Source organism: Planococcus citri, chromosome 1 (genome assembly GCF_950023065.1).
Source record: "Planococcus citri chromosome 1, ihPlaCitr1.1, whole genome shotgun sequence".
Classification (NCBI taxonomy): Eukaryota; Metazoa; Arthropoda; class Insecta; order Hemiptera; family Pseudococcidae; genus Planococcus; species Planococcus citri.
Genome location: NC_088677.1, coordinates 46,279,629 through 46,302,695, shown reverse-complemented (window position 1 = coordinate 46,302,695; position 23,067 = coordinate 46,279,629). Strand labels below are relative to the sequence as shown.

At 33.4% G+C, this 23,067-nt stretch overlaps 3 protein-coding genes and 1 long non-coding RNA gene across 6 annotated transcripts; 2 read left to right on the top strand and 2 right to left on the bottom strand.

Moving 5' to 3' along the window:
• Nucleotides 1-374: 374 nt before the first annotated feature.
• LOC135832315 (uncharacterized) lies at nt 375-3,048 on the top strand. Of its 3 annotated transcripts, XM_065345484.1 has the most exons (10): nt 382-792; nt 871-981; nt 1,051-1,159; nt 1,228-1,326; nt 1,400-1,483; nt 1,566-1,927; nt 2,006-2,068; nt 2,134-2,221; nt 2,322-2,565; nt 2,637-3,048. In XM_065345484.1, exons 1-10 carry the CDS (start codon nt 544-546, stop codon nt 2,812-2,814), a joined length of 1,587 nt encoding a protein of 528 aa, XP_065201556.1. In that variant the 5' UTR covers nt 382-543; the 3' UTR covers nt 2,815-3,048. The 3 variants fall into 3 exon arrangements, with proteins under 3 accessions (XP_065201557.1, XP_065201558.1, XP_065201556.1); XM_065345485.1 differs by lacking the exon at nt 2,006-2,068 and having other exon boundaries at nt 375-792; XM_065345486.1 differs by lacking the exon at nt 1,400-1,483 and having other exon boundaries at nt 378-792.
• Nucleotides 3,049-3,353: 305 nt separating this feature from the next.
• Nucleotides 3,354-6,760, bottom strand: PIG-T (phosphatidylinositol glycan anchor biosynthesis class T). The gene is made up of 2 exons (XM_065345483.1): nt 6,408-6,760; nt 3,354-6,315 (listed from the first exon to the last, which is right to left on the bottom strand). Exon 2 carries the CDS (start codon nt 6,307-6,309, stop codon nt 4,558-4,560), a length of 1,752 nt encoding a protein of 583 aa, XP_065201555.1. The 5' UTR covers nt 6,310-6,315; nt 6,408-6,760; the 3' UTR covers nt 3,354-4,557.
• Nucleotides 6,761-9,295: 2,535 nt separating this feature from the next.
• On the bottom strand, nt 9,296-18,372 carry LOC135832313 (longitudinals lacking protein-like). The gene is made up of 4 exons (XM_065345482.1): nt 17,320-18,372; nt 14,179-14,268; nt 13,486-13,546; nt 9,296-12,319 (listed from the first exon to the last, which is right to left on the bottom strand). The coding sequence occupies exons 1-4, from the start codon at nt 18,370-18,372 to the stop codon at nt 11,502-11,504; spliced, it is 2,022 nt and encodes a 673-aa protein (XP_065201554.1). The 3' UTR covers nt 9,296-11,501.
• Nucleotides 11,218-19,639, top strand: LOC135832319 (uncharacterized). Its single transcript, XR_010556297.1, has 3 exons — nt 11,218-11,347; nt 11,530-11,665; nt 11,868-19,639. It is a non-coding gene; the product is annotated as an uncharacterized LOC135832319 (long non-coding RNA).
• Nucleotides 19,640-23,067: the final 3,428 nt, after the last annotated feature.

The following is a 23,067-nucleotide window of genomic DNA, read 5'->3' as shown; positions in this document are numbered from 1 at the left end:
TCTGTGTTTATCAATAATTTATTTTTTTTTGGTTTCAATTTTAGCATGACCCTTAGTCAAAGGCATGACCATGACCATTTGAGCCGGTTAACGTAGACGAAAATGAGAATTTCAAAATCAAAACTGTAAAACGCTTGTGTCGTTACTCGTTACTCGTTAGTGAAATGTGAATTGAATTTATTTTTGATTTTTGAAAATAAAATTATGAAATCTAGTGCGCTAGCGGCTAGCCTAACCAACGCTAGCGCTAGCCGATCTACGATTTCGTAATGACGGTAACTTACCGGTTTTTTCGGTATCGCTGACGGGGGCATTTCTTGTTGGAATGGAAGAAGTTGCTAAGAATTACTTAAAGAAAGTCAAAAACTAATTCAAGTTATTTCGAAAATTCTTGGATTTTCAAAACTAGTTGTAACCGTTAAACGCGGGATTGTCTGTAATCTTCATTCTTTTCTTTCTTATTTTCTGTCCAGTGAAAAATCTCATTTTAATCGACTTTTATGAATTGATAATTGTTTGAATGTTAATCATCAAGTTCGCCTGATGGCAGAATTCTATTTCAATCAGTCCAAACCCGATAGACGTGCGATGAAAAATAATTCGAATGTTACCGGAATGTCTACGAATAAAAACGGCGAATTCAAAGTGCCATTTCCTCCTCGATCAGTTACGCAAACATTGTGCAGCAATTCACGTCAACCACAACAAAATCAAGAAGGATCGGCTTTAAAATGTTTGCAACCGATCGCCGAAAAATTCGAAGTGTTCGATAAGCTTGGAATTGTTCCCCAAGTATGTACCTCTATTGCATCTTTTCGATTGCGTATACCCAATGTTATCATTACTGATTTGTATAATTTTGTGTCCTAGGATGTTGTTGAAAAAATGACATCGGAGTTTTGTCAGAAATTAAACGCTGTGTGCATGGAGAATCTTGCACAGTTGATACGGCAACCGAATCAAAATTCCGCTCCTTCTGTAGTGCGTGAAAATTTTTCAATGGATAAACTTTCTCGTAACGTTCGATTTAAAGTTATGTTTATTATTTAGATCAATGATAACGGCAGTGTCCTTCACTCCATCATCTCTCAAGCGCATGTAGGTCAACCATCAGTACGTTCTTGCATTTGTCAAGGATCAACTTGTGGAAGTGAAATAGGTGAGTTGAAATGATTTTCTTCGTTGATTATACGCAATATTGAATGCGTGTTTTTCTCTTTCTTGTAGGATACTCTGTTCCAAAAGGAATTATTGTCAAAGAACCTCCACCTGCCTTGGGACCAATACCAGAACGTCCTGAACGCAGCAAGCAAAAAGCAGCGCCAGGTAATTACATTGAAACTAATTTTACTACGAAATGTCGGTAAAAGTTATGAATACATATCTCTCACTTCCGTAGTGTTACCTCCTAATGATGAAAATAATGATTCGATTGTATCGTTTTTCAAGAAGAATCAAAGTCAAAATACTAAAGTTGGAAGGAGTACGTTGCATTTCGCTTATTGAAAATTATAACAAATTCTATAGGTATTGTATATCTTGACTGTGCGTATTTTTTTTCTTAGAAAAATTCGCGCCTTCTGTTGTAACCACAAATGCCGTGGAAAAAACAGCTTCCAACGCTAGAACATCTCGTATCAACACTTTGCCCCGTTCACAGTCTGCTACTCGTCCAAAAGGAAATGCTGCACGTTCAACTGAACAACGAACGCGATCCGTTGTTCCAAATTATTCCGAAGCTACTACTGATGATAGTGAACTCATGAATTCCGCTTTGAAAAGCAAGGTAGCCGTGGTTATTAATCACGTATCGGAGGCTAAATTGACCAAAAATAATGTTAGAAATAAAAGGCAGGCTGACTCGTCTGTTGAACCTAAGAAGAACAAACGCGTGAAAAATTCTTCGAAACAGGATGACGATATCAATGTGCGTATAATTTTAGATACGAATCGCTTTTCTTTCTGAAAACTTTTTTTTACGTTCAGATTTTTTAAAAATACACAGATAACCAAGAATTCTCTACGAAACTTCCCATTAGTAACGCTGAAAAAGAATAGGAAAAAACCAGTATGTATATAGTGGATGATTTTTCTAAAATTGAATTTTTTTTTGACTCATTAATACTTCTACAGGCCAATGACAACTCTAAAACGAAGCGTGTGTCTAAAAAGCAATCAGAAACAAAGGAAAATCAACCTGTTGCATCTGTTCAAGCAGAAGGTAATGAAACGAACAGCTTCGATATCTTTTATTAGCACCGAGACTTGCCTTCTTCAACTAAATATTTTTACATGTTAATACTCGACTTGACCTTGCCTAGCTAATGAAGACCGAAACATTTGTGGATATGATCAAACCGATCAAGAAATGTTTGGCGATTTTTCCACCATTATAAACGATACGATTCATATGAGAGATTCTCCTAATAATGTTTTGAAAAATGTAACCAAGGTTTCCACCAATAAGAACGATCAACCGTCGCATATCTTTTCTCCTTTTTCGAATATACGTTCAACTAGCGGCGTCAGTGCGATCTCCACGCCCCTGTCTAAAACATTGCCGAAGTAATTATTCGTATTTCTGTTTTAAAGCGTTTGTACACTCAAATTTATTATAATTAATTGTTTCGTTACAGAACTTTGATTAATAAACGACTGAAAAAACCAGACGTAGCTTCGGAATTCAAAAGTGCCAAACCTCGGCCAGTTAAGCGCATTGTGCAAAATGATGTTGTCCGTCTTGATGCTTCGCAAGAATCAGAATATGGCACTTCTGATTTCAGTGATGCTGAGGATGTTTCCGATGAGTCGTAATCGTGTTTTAACTTGTGATTGTGCTTATGTTTGTCAGTTTTTGTAATTATCTATTTTTATAATTCATTTACACGTGAACGAGTACATATTATTGTTTATTCTAATATACATTTTTATCGTTCGAGTTTTTGTAATTTAAATTAAGTATTTTAATTTTATATTCCTATCTTGTTGTAATTTTTGAACTCATAGAGTTATTTTAAATACAATTTTCTCGAATTTTTTTCGAACGAATTCAATAATCTGTTCTTCCTTAAAGTATGCGATTGATAGAATTTTTCTAAAAATTTTCAGTAAAAATTGGAAATTGAATCAGTTTAAAAAATGATGAATATTTTTTTCAACTACTAAACTTCACTTTTAAAAACATGGAACATTGAAAACACGTTCTATTTCATACTTCGATACATGAATGTAAAACCTTAGAATATTATGGAAACAAACCGCTCGTAAAATCGAAGAGAGAATCATGAATAAAATAAAAGCGAAAAAAAACCTATAATACTTTGTCCTCAATAAATTTATTTAACAAAAAAAAGTAAGTACGCAAATTTTTTTATTTTTTCGAAAAACCATCGCAGTATTTTTAAAAAATAAGCGTATTAACAGATGTAAGTATTTTATAATAAAAATACTATTCTAATTGAGGAGCTTGGAATCAAAACTCACTTTTGCCACCTAAAATCGATATGCGTTTTTTTGCGGATTCTGATACTTCTTCAATTTCTCTATCACCCTACAGAATCCATTTTTCCGAATTCGGCCCCAGTTCTTCACAATTTCGTGTTAAAAAGTGCTCTTGGAGTCAAAACTCACTTTTGTCAGTGGCAAAAGTGAGTTTTGACTCCAAGCTATAAAAAAAACTGTATTTTGAAGGTCGCATGGAAGTCTACAAAGCCAAAATAATTCAGTTGCAACTTCGGAAGCATTTTCTGATAGTGAAAATACCGAAAATGGTAGTTTTGAATTTGGAAGTGATGCAACTGAGGAGGTAAAAAATTGGATGTATTGAGCGCTCAAAACTTTTAAAGCTCTCTGGAGGCGGAACAAAATACTCTACAGAAAAATGAGGTCGAAGAAAATTGTAGAAAATTAAATTTCCAATCGACATAATGTCGTTATTTTTTTTCTAGAGTGCTTAGTTTTCGATATATTTGCAAAAGAAAGTATAATTTTTGGAAAAATTCAGCGCTCAAAACTTTTAAAGCTGTCTGGAGACTGAACGAAGCATTCTACGGAAAAATCAGATCCAGGAGAATTGTAGAGAATTAAATTTCCAATCGACATAATGTCGTTAGTTTTTTTCTAGGAGGCTTATTTTTCGATATATTCGCAAAAGAAAGTAAAATTACCCCACCTTGGAATCAAAACTCACTTTTGCCAAACTTGATAGCCATACTGCAACGATATGGCAACTTGAAAAAAAAAATTTTCTCATGGAATCCTATTTAGTAGTCTTACTCAAGAGTTTGACACACTTTGCGGCGTTTTTTTCATCAACGCACTAGGCGAAATCAGTTATTGTCGATTTTCTCAAAACTTTGTCCGATGGCAAAAGTGAGTTTTGATTCCAAGCTCCTCAATTATATGTACAACAAAATAGTACGCACATGAAATACTTACACAAAATGCAAAAATCTATAATAAATAATAATCCTGTACAGTTACAATCATTAGGACTAGATTTTTACAATGTTCGTAAAAAAATTACAACAGGTAAAAATAAAAATCGCTGTTCATGTTTTAACGATTAGATTCTTCCTGTTGCTCAGAAGTTTTGGAACGCAATCGTAAGAATGAGAAAAATTTCAAATCTAGAAGCATTTTCAACTTACTTTTGTTTACTTTTTTCGATAATCTAAGTCTTTTAGTAGTAATATTATGTATAGGACCGAAAGCTAAGGCCACAACTGTACAAGATAAACAGATTACATTATAAGGCATACTAAAATCAGGAGTCGGTAAACTCAGTATAAATGATTCAGTTCGCAATTGTACAATATATCCGTCGGAATCAGTAACATTGAAACAGTTTTTGATTAAACTGACAGTTCGAGGAAGCGAATAATAATTTCTAGCATACGGCAGTGAAGCAGTGATTACTGCTGATCCGACATAAAATCCGTGATTAGCATCCGGAGGGTATTCTTGCCATTTTAAAAACATGTAATCAAAATCGATAGAAATTTCGGTAACCGAACGGGGAGGTAATGTAAATGCTACCTCTAAATAATATGGTCTTGTTCGAATTTTTCCTGGTATGTAATGAGTTTGTTTAGGTTTTATTACATTGTTTCCATTGACGATCTTCAAAGTGTGATAGTAAACTGGTACGAACCAAGGTATGTTTTCAAAATAAATGATATCTATAGGTTCTCGATGATTATTGTAAATTTTCGTCACAATCCCGCCAACTTCTTTGCCATAATCTCTTATGTAACGATTAGCGTGTAATATGGGTGATTTAGATTGGTAATTATTTCGTATGTTTTTCACAGATAGATTATTGATATTTTTGAAATCGTACACAGCATATTTGGTTATCTGACCACCTCTTACATTGGTTAAAATATTGTCCGGTGGTTGTACCAATTCAAAATTATTATCCGAGATATCCACGTAGATATTTGAATCTTGAGCAACCGGACATGAACCGAACAAGCCGATACCGAATAGTTTCCGAATAGACCATTCCTTAATACTGCTAGTGAGAATAACTAAATCATAAACCAACGATACAGTCTGTTGTAATTCAATTTTGGTCTTCGAACATCCGTCATTCGCACATATTTGACGGTAATGAACCCCAACTGAATGGTAATTCGTATTATGAATATATCGGGCGTTCAACAATGTCGATAATCCTTTATTTGAATCACACGGTAGTAGTTTTTTCCAAGGAGTCAGATTCTCCGTACACACAATTTCTCGAGGCAAAGTGGCGTAACGAAGACGTTCGGAATTTAAAGGCATTTCACTCTCGATGCCTTTCGGTCTGAAACTCAACCTGGGACTAACGCTATTCACACTATCTATAAAATTGAACGAAGCGCAGAGTAATCCAGATAGAGCAGCTGTGAGACCTTTCCATTTTTCATCGATGTTTCTGGTGTTTGGCTTGAACCACACCCATAATTCGGCGCCTGGAGGAGCTTCCACAATCGCATATCCCCAGTATCTGTGTTTCCACTGTCCTTCGGTCAAACTGATGTGAAGTTCTTGGACTTCGTATGTTTGAATTATTTCCATAAGAGCATGGGGAAACAGGTGACAATGACCGTATTGATCAGTTTCCAAGCTTTTATTCCATAATGTGGTGAATTGAAAATAACTGTACACTTTACCATTGTCTAATGGCTTTAAAAGTAACTCCTCGTGAAATGAGTCACTTTCTGAAAGAGCCACATCGAAGATGATACTCAGAATGATGCATTTCAGTATCATAGTAAATTTACTGGATTGCTTCAAAACGAATTTATTCTTACGTAACTCCATCAGTTTCTGGAACATATGATATTTCAAAAAAGTATCGTGAATTATGGAGATATTATAATGCAATGCTAAAAATTGAATAAATTTCAACAGAAGCTTACTTCTTGAAGTGGTATCAGTGATTACTATTATCATGAACATGAAACCGGCAACACTCACACCACTATAGGACACCACTAATCAAGACTCGCATTAAAAAATTGATTAGATGATTCAAACACAAGCAGTCGTTTACTGCGCAACACAATACTTCCAAAAATTAAAATATGAAAATTTTTTAATTCTACCTATTCTACCTACAGTTTTTTCATCCATCGGCAGAGATTTCAATGTTTTCATTTTTCGATCATAACAAAAACTCATCGCGCATTTTTCTTGCGCACGTTATCATTTTATCAAGAATCAGAATCGCCTTTGCTTTGCTTAATTTTCCCTTTTCACTTTTCAGAAAGTCGAAACTGTCGAAAGGGTTTGATTTTCGTTACAGAAGACAGAAACAGAACATGAAAACATGATAATTAAAAGATGAATCAAAATTTATATTTAATATTTCACAGAAAAGTTGCGAAGTTCAAATTATTGAAATTACTCGAAATTTTCAGTAAGCATAATATCATCAGTATTTTAGAACACCAAAATGTTTAGAATTTTATGCTCATTATTTTATAGTTTGGTTTTTTATTTGAAGCGTTACCTACCTTTCAATTTTCAAGTATCGTTCAAAAGTAATGAAAGTTCAAAGTTGTAAAAAAAAACATACCGTGGAGCGTGGGGAGTAAAAATTCAACTTGGATGAATTAAATTCTCGCGAAATTTTCAGTGAATACGCAGGTATTTCAAAAACAGAAATGTTCAACGTTTTCTTTTTCTTATGGTTTTTTTTATCCAAAGCGCTAGGCATTTATCGTTCAAAATTTATCAAAGTTTAAAGTTGTAAAAACATGCCGTGTGCAGTAAAAATTCAATTCAACTTGAAATTGAAATTCAACACGATTTTTAGGGACTAGGGAGTAAGTACCTACACCTACGCGTATGTACATATGTAATTATGTATGGGTGTTTTCAGTTTTGAATCCCTAAAATGCTGAAAATTGTGTCTTCTTTTAATTTGGTTTTTTACTTGAAGAGCTAGCTTTTATCATTCAAAAGTTATCAAAATTCAAAGCTGTCAAAACATGTTGCGCGCAATAAAGATTTCACTTCGAATTAGAACTAGGTAGGTACTCGAAATTTACAGCTTTTATCGTTCAAAAGCTATTCAAGTTCAAAGTTACAAAAGGTGAGCGCGTGAAAGATCTACTTACCTGTAACTGCATAACTTTTTGCGCGACGCTTTTCCAAATAGGTAATTTGAACGTAAAAAAATTGAACGTTCCTTAGAGACGTTAGGATGTTAGAAATGGATTCCATAACATAACACGTACCTACGACTTACGAGTACCTATCTGTATAGTTTCTAAGAAGAGAGAACAACAATTAGAACAATTGATCCTGAAATTTTTTTCCTGCCGAATTTTCAGCTATGGTAGGCACTTCGCGTAAGAATTCGGAAATTGAAAAGCGGTCAAACTGTTTGCCAGAGAAAGTCCAAACAGCTAGAAAAATTCGTTAATTTTTATAACCAAAAATGGTATTATACTGATTCGAATTCTAAAACTTGGCCATATAAGAAATGAAATACCTACGTTTCAAATTATTTTGAAACTTCTATGCAATAATGAACTTGTGGCCGGAGATTTCTAAAATGAATATTAAAACTTTGGTAGGTAGCTCTCATCTTGTTAGTTTGATCAAATATGACCAATGCAAAATGGCTTGGATGCACTTCAATCAGGTTTCTAGGTACGTAGATAGGTACTTCATTTTTTCTCGAGAAAATTAATGAAACAACGATTGCACAGATACTAACTTGTAATGTACAAAAATATCATAAATGTGAATGAAAACAAAAAAATACATTACAAATAAATTATTTAATAATTTTCAGTCTTATAGAAAAGTACTAGTATGTGATGAAACATGTGGGACTGATATTGCTTGTTTCATCAAAAGAAAAAAAAAAGAGAAAATAACAAAAAATGTAACATCTGTTAAAAAATTTTCATCATATATAATATATACACATAAATCTATGCAATGACTATTTTATGTTTGCCTATCCTAAAATCGCGCGATAAAATTTATACTATAAAAACAACTTAAAAACAAGGAAAAAAATTATGACAAACATCAGTCATATTTTATCTCAAATTTTTACAATTTTAAAGCACCTTTTCTCAGTTTAAATTTAATATTATTAAAATATATTTTAGGCACTTCATAAATTTATGTCCCATTTGAATCAAGTTACAAGAATTTTCAAAACTGAGCTGAGCAATAAAACAATAGTGCATGAATTATCACCAGTAGTTTTTTATGCCTCCGAGTTTACATTAAGTTCTACTTTTGGCTTCTATTAGAAATAATTTATTGCTCAACTCCCAACAAAAAATTTGTGCAGTATTGAATACATACACGGATTTTTTTCCTAAATAAGATACTTAACATTAACACAACATTACAACTTAAAAAATTTCCTAAATATTCTGCAAAAAAAAGAAGGAAAAAACAAGAAAAAACAAAAAAAATATTGAGCAGGCATCCACACCTGCACACAACTTTCGTCATTTTTATTTTACGGATAAAACTAATTAATCAAGTTAGATGGTTTCGATTCAAATGAATTTCTATGGAATGCTGCAACAACTGTATAGTTTGCCTTGTTTAATTTCTATACGTTTTTTGAAACAAATATGATACATATCTAAACAACTTCCCTTAAAATAATGAGGTAAATAACATATAGGTAGTTCAAAAACATAAATTAAAGCTGTAACGAACACAATCATTATTAACTGAAAAAATTGGTAATAATAAAAGTAACTGCAAAATATCAGCACCATAAGTTTATGCACTACTTAAAATACAATATTATCACACCTTTCGTGCATAAGCTACATGGCTCTATAGTAGAATTATTAATAAAATAAAATGCATTTGACCATAGTTTCAGTACATGATTGTTTTTTTTTTTGTCAGTGAAAGTTAATTACAAGAGATCATCATCTGATATGATTATAGATAAATTGAGCTCTTTTTTGAAAATTAAATTACCAACATACCAGATATAAACCACTTTTAGTTTCTAAAGAACGCTACATGCTTTGCAGAATTTTGCATCATCCCAATAAAAAATACAATTTTATAATCAAATCATATATAGACATAAGATATTATAATTAAGAAAAAAAAACAACTTAGGTATTAGCTAAAAAAAAAAAAAATCAAATTATATCATCATAGATAATGATTGAGAACACATGGGAATTAAGTAGAAAATCTGTTTAAAACCTCTAAATTTGTGAAAAAGTTGTGTTATCAAAGATAAGGCCACATGAAGAACTATTATAATTTCAACTTCTAGCAGCAGCATTAGAAAAACAATGAAAATTCATCACATTGAGAGGAAGGTTGTAAATGCCTACTTCTTCAATGATGAGCAAAAATATCAAAATTTTAAAATCATACATAACTAAATTTGAAGGTTTCTTGCAAAGAATCTCAAATTTCAAAAAATACATTATTTTTCCTTGCATTAGTATATATGTACCTACATTGCATCCTGTATTTTTGGCTATCAAGCCTCTGCCAAAGAGAGGAAAGACTAGGAAATATTGAGAAATTTCAGATTTTTTCATCACAAATTTAGGTAGGTATCATTATTATCAATATAAGTTGTAAGTATTGTAAAAGTTGGTGGTTTAATATTGTTATTTAAGAAAAAAATGTAGGTATTTGTTTACTTTACTTTCCATTCCAAGTCAAAAAAACAAAATTGAATTTGATTATGCTTAATCAAAATGGAACCAAAATGAGATTTTCTAATACATGCCATGCATTTTCAATTTATCATCAAGTCACCTACTTTGGTTACACTAGTAATGTTTCTAAGATGGTAAAATTTACCTTATTGAGGTAGTTTGTCAATTCTAAAACCTTAATGAACACATAAATGAGATTTTCAAAACACATATTTACAATATGCTTTCTTCAGGCAACTTAAACAAATTATTTACATTTTTAAGGCTTCCTAAAATGTATTTTGCTGTAGATTAACATAAGTTGAACTTGTTCAATTCAACAAGTTACCCACACCTATGATCACATAACTGAACACTGATACAATATTATATCATTAGTTTTGAAAATTTTAAAAATAATTGCTATGTTTTGAATAAACTTTTTTTTTTTTGAAAAACTGGTAGGTACATAAAGAAAGAAAATCAAAAATGTGAAGAAAGAAATAGACATAGAAAATAAAGAACCAATGAAAGAAAAAATAAAACAAATCGCAACAAACAAATAAAAATTGAAACTACAATAAATAAAACAACCATAATAAATAATTGAAATGATTAACAACATTATTACCTTAATATAATTGCGTTATTGCATATTGAGACAGTCTTCATGTTTGTAAAATAATCTTAATCTAGCAGTCTTGTAAAATTTGAGATACCAATTAATCTTAAAAGTTATTTATGTACATTTATTCCCTCTAAAAGTTGACCATTATGCATAGGTGGTTCATTATTACTACATCAGCTCTCTATGTAAGTAAGATGATTACCTAAAAGGAACAATTCTATTGAGCATAAAATGAATTATTAAAAAACATTTTTCATTTGTTAAATACAATAGGTATCTTTAAGTAGCTGAATTCAAATCAAATATTGCATATTTTGATTGTTTTCATACATTTATTGCAAACTGTAACAAAAAAAATTTTGATTGGCATTCAGTCTCAATGTTGCAATGTAAAATAACTTTTCATGTTAATTGGTACTAAATTGGTAAGTTATCAGAATTTTACACTGTTCACAGCTGAACTAAGAAATTCTACTCCCCACCAAATGATGAAAGTACATAATCCAATGGCAATGATATGCTTGTGGAATGTATTACAAATATATTCCGAATGTAACCAGCCTTCGAGTATGTAGTAAGTACATTCTTAAATTTTCATTTTGCACTTGGCAACTTATTTTTTTGGTAACATAATTTATTTGCTTTGTAATTTGTTTTTCGCAAGTGAATATAAGATCATAGCATGCTGAAATTTTTTCTATATCTGTAATCTGTAAGTATACTATTTATTAATCTCTACCACTATCTCCACTACAGGTAGCTAAGACAGTAGCAGCTGTTGCTTGATTCATTGGTGGCATTATAACCCTCGACTGCTGTTCTGGTTTCCTAGACATAGACAAGTCTTCAACCTGATCTTCATAATCATCATCTGGAGGAGGTATTGGAGGAGGTAAGGGCGGAGATGGTGTTAAACTGTTGCTACGTTGAGCATATTTGATAAGATTAGGACTTGGACTTCTATCATTGGGTGTAGGTGATGATGATCCACCACTAGTATTTCCTTGTACCATAGACAAAGCTTCTCTTTCATTCATTTCAGCTTTCATACACTCTTCTACATTCAAGGTTTTCATTCTTTCTTCAATTTCCAGATTACGTTGCATAAACGCATGCTGCAGAGGTATTGGTGTTGAGGACATGGCTTCACGATCAGAACTCTCCATTTTTAATTTTCCACCTTCCAAAGCATGCTGTAAAAATCCATGCTCTAGCATACCACTCTGAGGGCTATTTTCTTCTTCACCTGGCATACCAATCAACATACTGCCTCCAGCGCCACTGATGCCAAATGGAAAAGCTGTACCAGTACTGCCATTCGATCTTCTGAATGGCCGATTTGTGATCCTGGTGACACCAAGTTTCTTTACTTTATCATATAGGGTCCGGGATGGCACTCCAAATTTTCTTGCCGCTTGAAGAGCACTCATACCATTGCGCACAGCTTCAATAGCTGACATTATATCATGTCTTGTGTATTGCTTGTAGCGTTTCCATTCTGGTTTCTGTGTTGGTACGTAGTTTGCTATAGCTGATGATACACTCACTGTAACAGTAACATTCGTTTATTTGTATTAGTTACAACATAAGCTTCATATTGTTGATTCTAAATTTTAATATGTATAATTTTACTGACTTTACATTCTAATACTTAGACAGAGCTTTTAGAAATCAGGGATATAAAAATCAAATTTTCAGTTCAATTCTTCATATCTGGTCAATAGATAGGCCATTCTTACAAAAAATTCTAAATTTTGAATCATTGTATGTAATGTAGGAAGGTATTATGTGATGTCTCATCCAGAATTCTCATTATCTAGAACTAAAATCTAGTTATTTTGGATGTTCTTTATACACATCAATGGATAGAGAGAGAGGCAATTTATCACAAATATGCTGTTTCTAATATTTTTCTTATAATCTTGAAAAGAGAAAATTTAATAGTTGATTACATTTCATTATTTTCTATTGAATGAGAATTTTGCTAATAATGATACTTTGGTCAAGTCTGGTGTAATCTCTCACAAAGAAATAGATAAGAAATTACCTCTCACCTATAAATAGGTAATTAGGGATTACATAGCTCCATTATCGCTTATTTTTTCTGCTCAACAAATTGACGTAATATCAATACATTGAATTTAAAATAACTATATCAGTATAACTTGAAATTTACGTATCTATGTTGACTTATGGTAAAAGGGGCCTAATGTGTTGTTACCTATATAGGAGCCATAAGTTAATTTTAAATTTTAAAATCAAAACTGAAGGGGTGAAAATCATAAGATTAGACAATTGTAAACGACTAAGCCTGAAAGAGGCTGGTCTTTGACTTTAAATCACAGAATCAATGGGAAAAAATTGAAAAATCCACACAGCTTCCCAGTGTACATCCGACATTTGAGTTCCCTTTACATTTTCATAAAAACACGTAAGGTCCTGTATTTCTACATGAGTCTTGTACATTGATAGGTACTTAGGCGAAAACAGTACTATGTACATGACCATAATTTCACCTACCTAGTAGTGAGTTACAAAAATATGAAACTGGTGGTTTATATCATCAATCAGTGGGGGACCCATATTGTGTCATGTATCACGGGTATTGCAATGTGTGTAATGAGAATGACTAATCCTCTATCTCATTTTTTTTCAGTCACATTATTACAGATATGCACTTAAGAAAAGAAAACTGATATTCATAACTTTTACCTTTTGAATCCAAGTAAAATGACTGTGGTGATGAAGATGATGAATGCATAGCTTTACTGCCCTGAAAGAGTGAATAAGTTGATAAAAAAACACAAGTAAACAAATTAATACATAGTTATACGATTATAAGTGCCTAAAATGATAGACATAGACAAACAGATAGATGGGTAGGTACTAGGTAGGTAGGAACTGGGTGTGCAGAAATATCAAGTACTGCCCAAGAAATTTTTCATAATGATAGCTTGTGATTAGTTGTTGGACTGAGGTGATGCGCATTCCACTAATCATTATGCATCTATTTCACATCAATAACCTATACTTTTAACAAAAAAAACTTTCTTTGGGGCTCTTGATATTTCTGCACACCCCATAGGTAGGTGCATTTATAGGTAGATACCTATTTGCAAACATTTCTGTGAATTTTACTATAAAAAAACAATTAAGTATAAGACTTGCTATTTTAAAAGATTATCCTACAAAACTGGATAAATGAACCAATTTCTCAATACATAAATATCAGTAATATCACACATCACACTTTAAGGTAGTTTTCATTTACTAATGATTTTAATGGTTTTGGGCCAGTTTCAGATATTTCTTTTGGTTATAGATAATTCATTTTAAAGAAAGCATTGCAATAGGTGTTAGGTAATTCATGAAAATTGAAACAAAAAAAAAATGAAAAATACTTACTCTATCTTGACTAAAGTCTTCATCCATGAAAGATGATGTTTCCATGTATGGCGAATGAGCATCTTCAGACATTGTTTCCATTTTCATACTCTGTAAAATACACTTGCAATTAGTTAAATGTATTTTTTTTTTTTAGGTAGGACATGACATAATAGGTGAATAATAGTTCATATGCTATTGTAGGAGAGAGCACCTCTCCTTTTTCATCATGAGTTTTCTATTTACAATTCAATTCTGAGGAAAAATTACCCATCTCAGATATTTTAATTAGGTACTTCAAATTAAAACTATATGAAAAACACACACACACATAAATGACTAAAAACTGAATCAAACGAGTAATTTCTAATTTTACTTGCATCGTATACTAAAATTGAAAAAAAAGGCTATAGGTGGATAAGTATGGTGAATTTGCCCCCGAGAGCTTCGGGGTTGATATTTGCTTGGAAGGTGGGTACCCTTGAGCACCTTCCGTCAGGAAAGTTTCAAACCCCCAGACGCCCCCCCCCCCGTTTTTGAGAAACCCCCACTTTTCTGAAATTACAATAAATAATTTTTTCCCAGCTCCATGTGAACAAAAATGCGAATATAATTTTTTAAGTGTGTTTTTGACCCCTAACAGGCATGAAACTTACTATTTTATTTTTTTTGGTGACTTAAGTGACTGAAAAATAGCAAAAAAGTGACCAAAAATTTGAAAAAAGTGACCTAAATTTCAAGAAATGTGAGTAAAGTATAATTATATTATATAGCGATCATCGGAGAATTTTTTTAGTAAACCCCCCCCCCCCTACATGAGCGTAGCAAAGTGTTGATGTATACCCGGGAGGATTTGGCGCCGGTGCTAATGCGACGCCAGTTTTTTTGGGGCGATGATTGGGGGGAGGGGGTGTGTGACGAAGGAATAAAATCATGTGTACTTTTTTTTGAATTTTTTTACTTTGCATATTTTAGCCAATGTTGTCATTTTGAGGGGGGGGGGGGGTTAAAATTTCAAATTCGTCAACTTTTGAGGGGAAAAAACGCAAAAAGTTGCTGATTTTTTTTATTGAAATGAGCGTATTAGATTTGTTTACTGCACTAAATTAGAATTTGTATGCTGAATTAAGTCAACCTATTCGTAAAAGAATAAACAAAATTTTGAAAAATTTACAGTTTTATGGCTAAAAAATAATCTACTTGCACCTACACTAAATTGAGCCAAATAAGTTGAATAAAATAGGTATGAAATGGTGAACATTTTGCCAGAGCGGAGCGTGGGCGAAAATTTTGGAAAATCCAAACTTGAAAGGTGTAAAAAAAATGTTATTTTCGTTACTGAACGTGAAAACTTTGGAGCAGATATCATTTTGGGTCCTATGTACGAAAGAAAAACAAATTAGCCCGAGCGAAGCGAGGGCGAAAGCTTTTGAAGATTTTCATTTCGAGATGCCTAAAAAACGAGGTTTTTTAAATGCAAGGAGTTTATTATTTTTTTAATTTTAGAATTAGAATCATAAAATGGTGACTGAAGGAGGATTTTCATGAAAAATATTGATCATTTCCTAAAATTTTGCACTTTTTCTTTTTTACACGACAAATCGTTAAAAAGTGACAAGTGACCAAAGTCACTTTTTTTGGCCATTTTTGCTGAAATAGTGACAAAAAGTGACTCGCACGTGAAATAGTGACAAAGTCACTTTTTAAGTGACCTTGTTTCATGCCTGCCCTAAAAAGCATATATTTTTTTCAAAAAAATTTGAGGTAGGCCGTGGTCAAAAATTGAAAAAACTTGCAGAGGGGGTTAAAATGGATTCTGGTGTAAATTATTGTTTCTGGTAAACGAGGTGTCGTTTCCATATGAATCGAACCCCCCAAACACGAATATGACGTCCAATTTTATATTACCCTCGTCCACACCCCTCCAGTGCCTCTGCCTCCACCTCAATTTTTACTATTTTAAAAGTTGAACTATTTTCATAATGTTGGTGTCGTTTCCATATGACTCGAACACCCCGAACACGCCATACTTATCCACCTACAGCCTTTGAACAGTTGAATAATTAATGAATTCAAAATAAAGCAATTGCTCCCAGAAAACTTTTGATAATTTGCACCATTTTTAGCTGATTGTGGCTTAGATGGGTATACAGATTACAATATGGACAGCTGGAATGCTGGATCAATTTGTGGTTATTGGTTATGGATCACAATTTGGTTGAGAAATATATGGTTATGGTTTGTTTTGATCATGAAATTCATAGTAATTACTAATTAGTTTTTTTTGGTCATGGTTTTTCCTCTGCATGATTTGTTTTTGGCTTTTTCATTTTTTCTAACCATTTTATATGTAAAATATTGTTATTTTCACGATTTTTTTTCCTTTTTCCAAAAATAATTGAAATGGAAGTGAAAAAAATGAAATATTGATCTATATGAAAAAATTATAGGTAACTCATTTCAAAATTGAAAAATTCACATCCGAGTTCAAATTCAATTATTTCAATTTTTGAATGAAAAAAATAAGAGAAAAAACAGAAAGTGGACAAAAAATTGGATGATATGGTTATTTGCTGGGTATTGGTAAAATATGGTTCTTGGTTTCAATTATTACACTTACACCTCCAAAATTTACTCCGCAAACCAGTTTCAATATGATTTGAAGTCAACTACAGGTGGTTTAAAGTCATTTTGAAACTTCCAGCTACATTTAAGACCATCATGAGGTATCCATCAACTTTTTTTCCAAGTTAGTGTTTTCCAGTTTTAAAACACATTTTCCCCCATCAATTTTATGCTTTGTTGAAAATTTTAAAAATCATCCTTTCACCTGTGTTTGAGGTAGAAAGATGAAAATTCAAAGGTATTTGAGGCGAATGTGTATTGTGTAGGTATATCTTACTATTTATTTTTTCCAAGTGGAAAGTAGAAAAGGGCATTGGGCTAGTGAGCGTCACTCATCCTCACTCTGACTTTGCTGACAATGGTTTATCTAGGAAATGCTCAAATTCTAATTTCATGTTTAAAAAAAAGTTGCTCATTTAGCTAAAATGATACTTCCAGTTTTAATTCTTAAAACTAGATCCCTTCATTCATTTCTAAAAGAAATGTAGATACATTCTAACATATTTGAAGTAAAAACTTTTAAAAAACAAAACTCACCTTATTCATGTAAGAAAGGTCTTGAGGCATTGTAGGTCCATTGGACTGTGGCTCTTGTTCTTGCCCATCATGACAGACTAGTGACATAGGCTGTGAAGAATCAGCTTGACCTTGACCAAGTACAGTTCTCAAAATTGGTGTATCTCTATCTCTGTTCATCAACAAACTTGACAACTTTTTTCTTCTCAAAGGTGGCATACTTGAATTACTGGCAGCTATGACTGCTTCATGACAGCTGTTCAACATGGCAGCAGCAGTAGCAGTGGTATGAGGTGTAGGAAAAGTCGCCATAGGTAAACCAGTCATGGGCCAAATTGGCAATGGTGGTATTCTGTTGCCTAATCGGTCTGAATTTGATGACGATTTTCCATAGAAATGTGCACTTTTATGGAATGATTGATGTAAGCTAGTTGAATGGGGTGGTGAAGAGTCATTTCGATCATTTTTGTCATCACTGGCGTTGGATTGATTCTCATTAATTGGACTATTGTGATTGCTTTCATTATCATTGGCATTATCCTGATCCCGGTCTCGATTACTTAGGTCATTTGGCATTGATGTAGTTCTTGTAATACTTGAATGAGCTCCGCCACTGGGTTCACGATCACGACTTGAAGCATCATAAGGAGATGAGGATGTACTGATACTACTATTGTTGTATTCACTCTTATTTCTGTATTCATTCTCACCCACTAGACCTTTCACTTTCAATGCCTCGGCAACTCTCAGTAATGGTTCAACTTCTTCTTGAGTAATGCTAACCTCTCCTTTGTACATGTACTCCAATATTGCTTGTATTTCACTGTACCGTATATCCTTCAGCACCACTACTGGATGACTGCATGACAGATCCGAGAAGAGATTTTGAAAATAAGAAGAACACGCCGCCAACACCATTTTGTGGCATTTGATGACTGAGCCACCCTCACAAGCTAACGTCACATCTGTAAAATCTTCATTTCTGAATAATTCGCTGAACACCATTAGCAAATTAGTCTTGTGGTTATTCCATCGGAGGCAGTATTGTTGTTGCATTCCCGTTTCTCTTATCATGTATAGTCCACCAAATAAGATTATTATTGATTATGGTACTTTTGCAGTCGCCTTCTTTTAGTAATCCTTCTGCGTGTACAGAATCCACGAATTATCCCAACAAGATATTCGTAATAGTTTTTTCATGTTTAATCTGAAATTATAAAAAACAAAAACAAAATTATGAATAGTTTTATTAACTGAACACACGCACACACATGCACTTATTAATATAAATATAGGTACTTTAAAACACATCTAAACCTACATGATAAACAATAAACCTAATTTGATACTCATGTCAATGGTCAGCTGATCACAGGATAACCCTAACATGGAATAGTACATACAGTACAGTGAAGTCTTTTGTTTGCATATTTAATGTTGAATGGTAAAATATTTAGCTCCGTAAGTGATTGTTGATTCTATAGCATGTTCAGAAATTTTGAGCACTTTCAGAAAATATTTTAATAGGCATACCTACATGACCGTTACAGTTTACAAATCGCCATTTCTGCAATTCAGTGTAACCAACTTATACTTTCAACACTATAATTTCATTGAGGAGGAGGGGGGGGGCGCTTGGTATTTCTGAGCACACTGTAGGTATAACTGACCTAGTTACCTACATAAAGCAAAATCATCCCTCATCCTCTTGTCTTTCTTCTCTATCACTGAAGTGAGACTACTCGTATTTTGGACTATAACAATCAAATTAATACTTATTTTCTCACGTACCTACTGTCTACAAAATAGGAGTGCACAGTATGTCTAAAATTGAATTTTAAAAAAATGTTTCAATTAAGATTACTGATTATCACATATTATAGACAAATTTGTAAACAAACACAGTAGGTAAAAACAATATAAACATGATGAAAAATACCTAATTAATGTAATTATGTACTCTCTAAATTTGAAACAGTGAAATTTCACTGCTTAGCAGTCACGACATTTTGGCTTCTTAAAAGCAGTAGTTTTTTACTGCAAAACAGTGAAAAATCTACTGAATTGGTCAGTAAAAATCATTTTTACTGATCAATTCAGTAAATTTTTTACTGTTTTGCAGTAAAAAACTACTGCTTTTAAGAAGCCAAAATGTGTGAAATTTCACTATTTCAAATTTAGAGAGTAATAAGTACAACGATTTTTTAATATATTTCAACAAAACAGGTAAGTATTTAAATATTAGGATACCTTTACCTACTCATTGTGAATATTTTCGTTTCGCCGAATGGATCTCATTTTTATATCATTTAAAAATAAAAGTAAATTTCAAGACTTTCAATTTTCTTTTTTTCTATTCATAATCTATACTGGAAAAATGTTCAAATTTTTCAATAAATTTTCTAGCAGCCTGTAAAATGTTGAATAATGTTTGTTCAATTTTGAAAACAATAAATACCTACGTATTCTTATCAGAATCAACGATTAAAAATTTGCATTGCCTATTGACGGCGCATCTCTACATTGTGCGGTTGTGTTACAATAGATATCTTTTTTAATCAAAATGATATATTGGGGCTCTTTGGAATTCAGACTCTCTTTTCTTTAACCTGTCTTTCGAGTCAGGAGAGATAAAACTTCCCGTCGTCGCTGATTCATGCATTGAAGTTTGACATTGCATTGAAAAAATTCAAAAGCAGCTTCCACCAGCTCTCTGATTCAAACTCAACTTCTTCACTCCTGTAATGTTGAAAGTATTGGTAACCATACCACCCTCTGCGGCAGCTTAAAAATTCAGTACCTATACTACCTAGCTTTGTAGCTCCTACAGTTACGAAAACAGTCAACCTTTCAGACACTTTTCAATAGTCGTAGTTTGAGAATCGTATGTACCAACGTAATTTCCGAAGTACTGTATGTAATTGTATCGATCATTTTTAGGAAAATGGCAGAAGCTTCTCGTTTTGCCCTTTGCAAATTATCCAAATACATAACTATCCAATACAATATTTAAGCAGCTCGGAATCTACATACCAATATTTTTCAAGTTTTTTTTTTTCAAAAGTAAACGTTCAGGCAAAACTGTATACGCCTACGTATGCAGATGAGAATATATCAGTACCATGAGGCGAGAAGAACAAAATTTACCTTTCAATGCATCGATCGCTCCTCGCTCGCTACACCAGCATGCACATTGCACATAGGTAGGTGCACTTCACTCACGCTTCATCACCTGCAAATCGATTACACCCTCTCCCTTTTATTATTTTGCTTACTTGATTAGACAGACTTTTCGACTGCGAATAATAAAACGGTCAGTATTGTCGAACACAGCCATATCTTACCTAATTTTAAAAGAGAGGGAAACGTGATACATACGAATACGAGGTTCGCAGACGTTTGCAATATACACCCGCGAACACCTGTCTCGCATTTTTCAACAGGATACATACTTACATACTGAGAGTGAGAACAGAGCAAAACTGCACAAGTAAACCTGTAACTTGCAGAACCGCCAAATGTACCACAGACTTTCAGACGAAATATGTTTTTACAACGACTAGCCGAGTTTTTCGTACCCGTATAATGTTTTTAAATCAGCCACCGTTAAATGCGTCGGTGTGTGTCCGCATTTTCAAAAGCCAGTTTTACAATGATGAATAAAAACAGTGAGTACCTAACATATCATTTTTTACTCTTCGTTACTTCACCACGTAGGTAGGTCTGGGTAGAAGTACCATCGACCTATGTACGTACATTCACAAACGGTCGTCTATCTAAAACGGAAATTATCGCGCGATTATGTGAGACGATGCGTAACAACACAATATTCTACATATGTATGTATGGCTCAGCCATATAGATACGTCAAAACATCCGAAAATTTTCACTCAGACGCCATCTCCTCTGAACGTGTCCGCCTATTCCTGCTATTCGGATCTGTATGTCGTACGTTCAATGACGAACGTTGTCTTTCTACACAAGATAGTCACCTTGACCTCGTAACTGTACATTGCATTGTTACCCAATAATGCGTAGATTTTACGCTATCACTGTTACTTAAAAGCAAACTGATCGGAAAATACGTACTCACTTTAAGAAATCATTCAAGCTCAATATGTGCTATACACAAAGGTTGACTTCGTCGTGTACAAATCCAGGGCTAGGAGGGCACGGGGCGGGGGACGAAACACACGAAGGAGGAACTGGGTAAGCAAAAAAAGTCACTTACCCTTTTATTGCTAGCTTTGCAGGTCTCGTGACTAGAAAAAAAATATTCGATCGCGGTGTAGGTAATCAAATTAGAAAACGCAATTTGCTAATTACCCGCTCCCAAATAGCTAGGTAGGTACGTGTAGGCCTATAGTCGATTAAGTTGTTCTGTAGGTAGGTATACGTACAGGACGACGTTTTTGTTGTGTAAAAAGGACCGGCGATTTGAACACTCGGAGGGTTATTTCGCAGCGCGTTAACAGAAATAGGAAGAGGAAAGAAAGGCGAAATAATGAGAGGGAGGAAGGCAGACAGAGATGGAAAACATGACACGCACATAAACCCTTATCTGTCTGGTTATTGACTTCACCCTTGGAAGCACAAGCATATTTCCAGACACACCCTCGTAGTATTAGCAAAACACGTATTATCAACTGTTACCAGACGTAACACCTTATATATAGTATCTTGGCTCGCGAAAAAAAAACCAAACCTAAGAAATCCCTCTTTTTCTGCGTTGCTACTTTAAACCGCGCATCGCATCTAATCCTCGACATTTTGCTTTCTTTCCAAGGTTGAAAAGATCGTTTATCATTTCGTAATCATCGGCTAGAAATATGAAATACCAGACGTTCGATAGCCTCGGTATTATATACCACTTGTAAACAATGATATATTTTCATCCTTTCTGGTATAACCTTCCACAGCGAGGGTTTCGCCTTGTCAAATACACTAATACGTGCCAGTTGATAAAGATAAATATTATCGATAGGTCGTGAATTTACAGCACAAACCATAAACCACATGAAACCCAGGCTAGATTTAAAATTCAGGCATTAGAAATATTCGGACTCCAGACTGGAAAACTGGAACTCGCATTCGAGGAGGATTTACCATCGTACCAAAAAAAAATCAACTTAACCATTATTTAAATATAGGTTAATCGATTTCTCTTCTTCATACAGCGAAGGCGAGAAACGCGTTTTCAAGGCTGCAATGGCCATTTTCAATACAATATCCACATCCCGAATCGAAGTCCTTGAAAAATTACTGGAGGGAGTGTTTTTTAATAAATAGAAACTTGTATTACAATGTATCCCAAAAATCATACCAAACGCGATAGTTGACTAGCATTTATAAGTGAATTGACTTTTCACATACAGGCGAGGTAACCATTGATTTATACAGGGTGTCCTGGATTTGTCGAGTAAGCCAACGAGAAACGACAGACAGCAGATGAACAGAACTCGTTGGCGTTCGGTATGTGCGCTAAAATACGTAGGTACGAGTAATATGTAGATAGATTGGTTGTCTATATTGTATCAGAAAGGAGAAAATCTTAAACAAAATTTTAACAATTTTTTTAGTATTGGATTCCGGCACAACGTTTCAATTTGCAGTTCTGCACAATGAAACAAAAAATGAAGTAAATGATCAGCCCCTGATCGAATTCTGAAAGTAGCAATAGTGAATGTTGGTCCTATGATCTAGAAAATCGATGGTAAAATTTCTAGTTATCTACCACATCTCGCTTCAAAATGGCGCAGAAGTAATTTT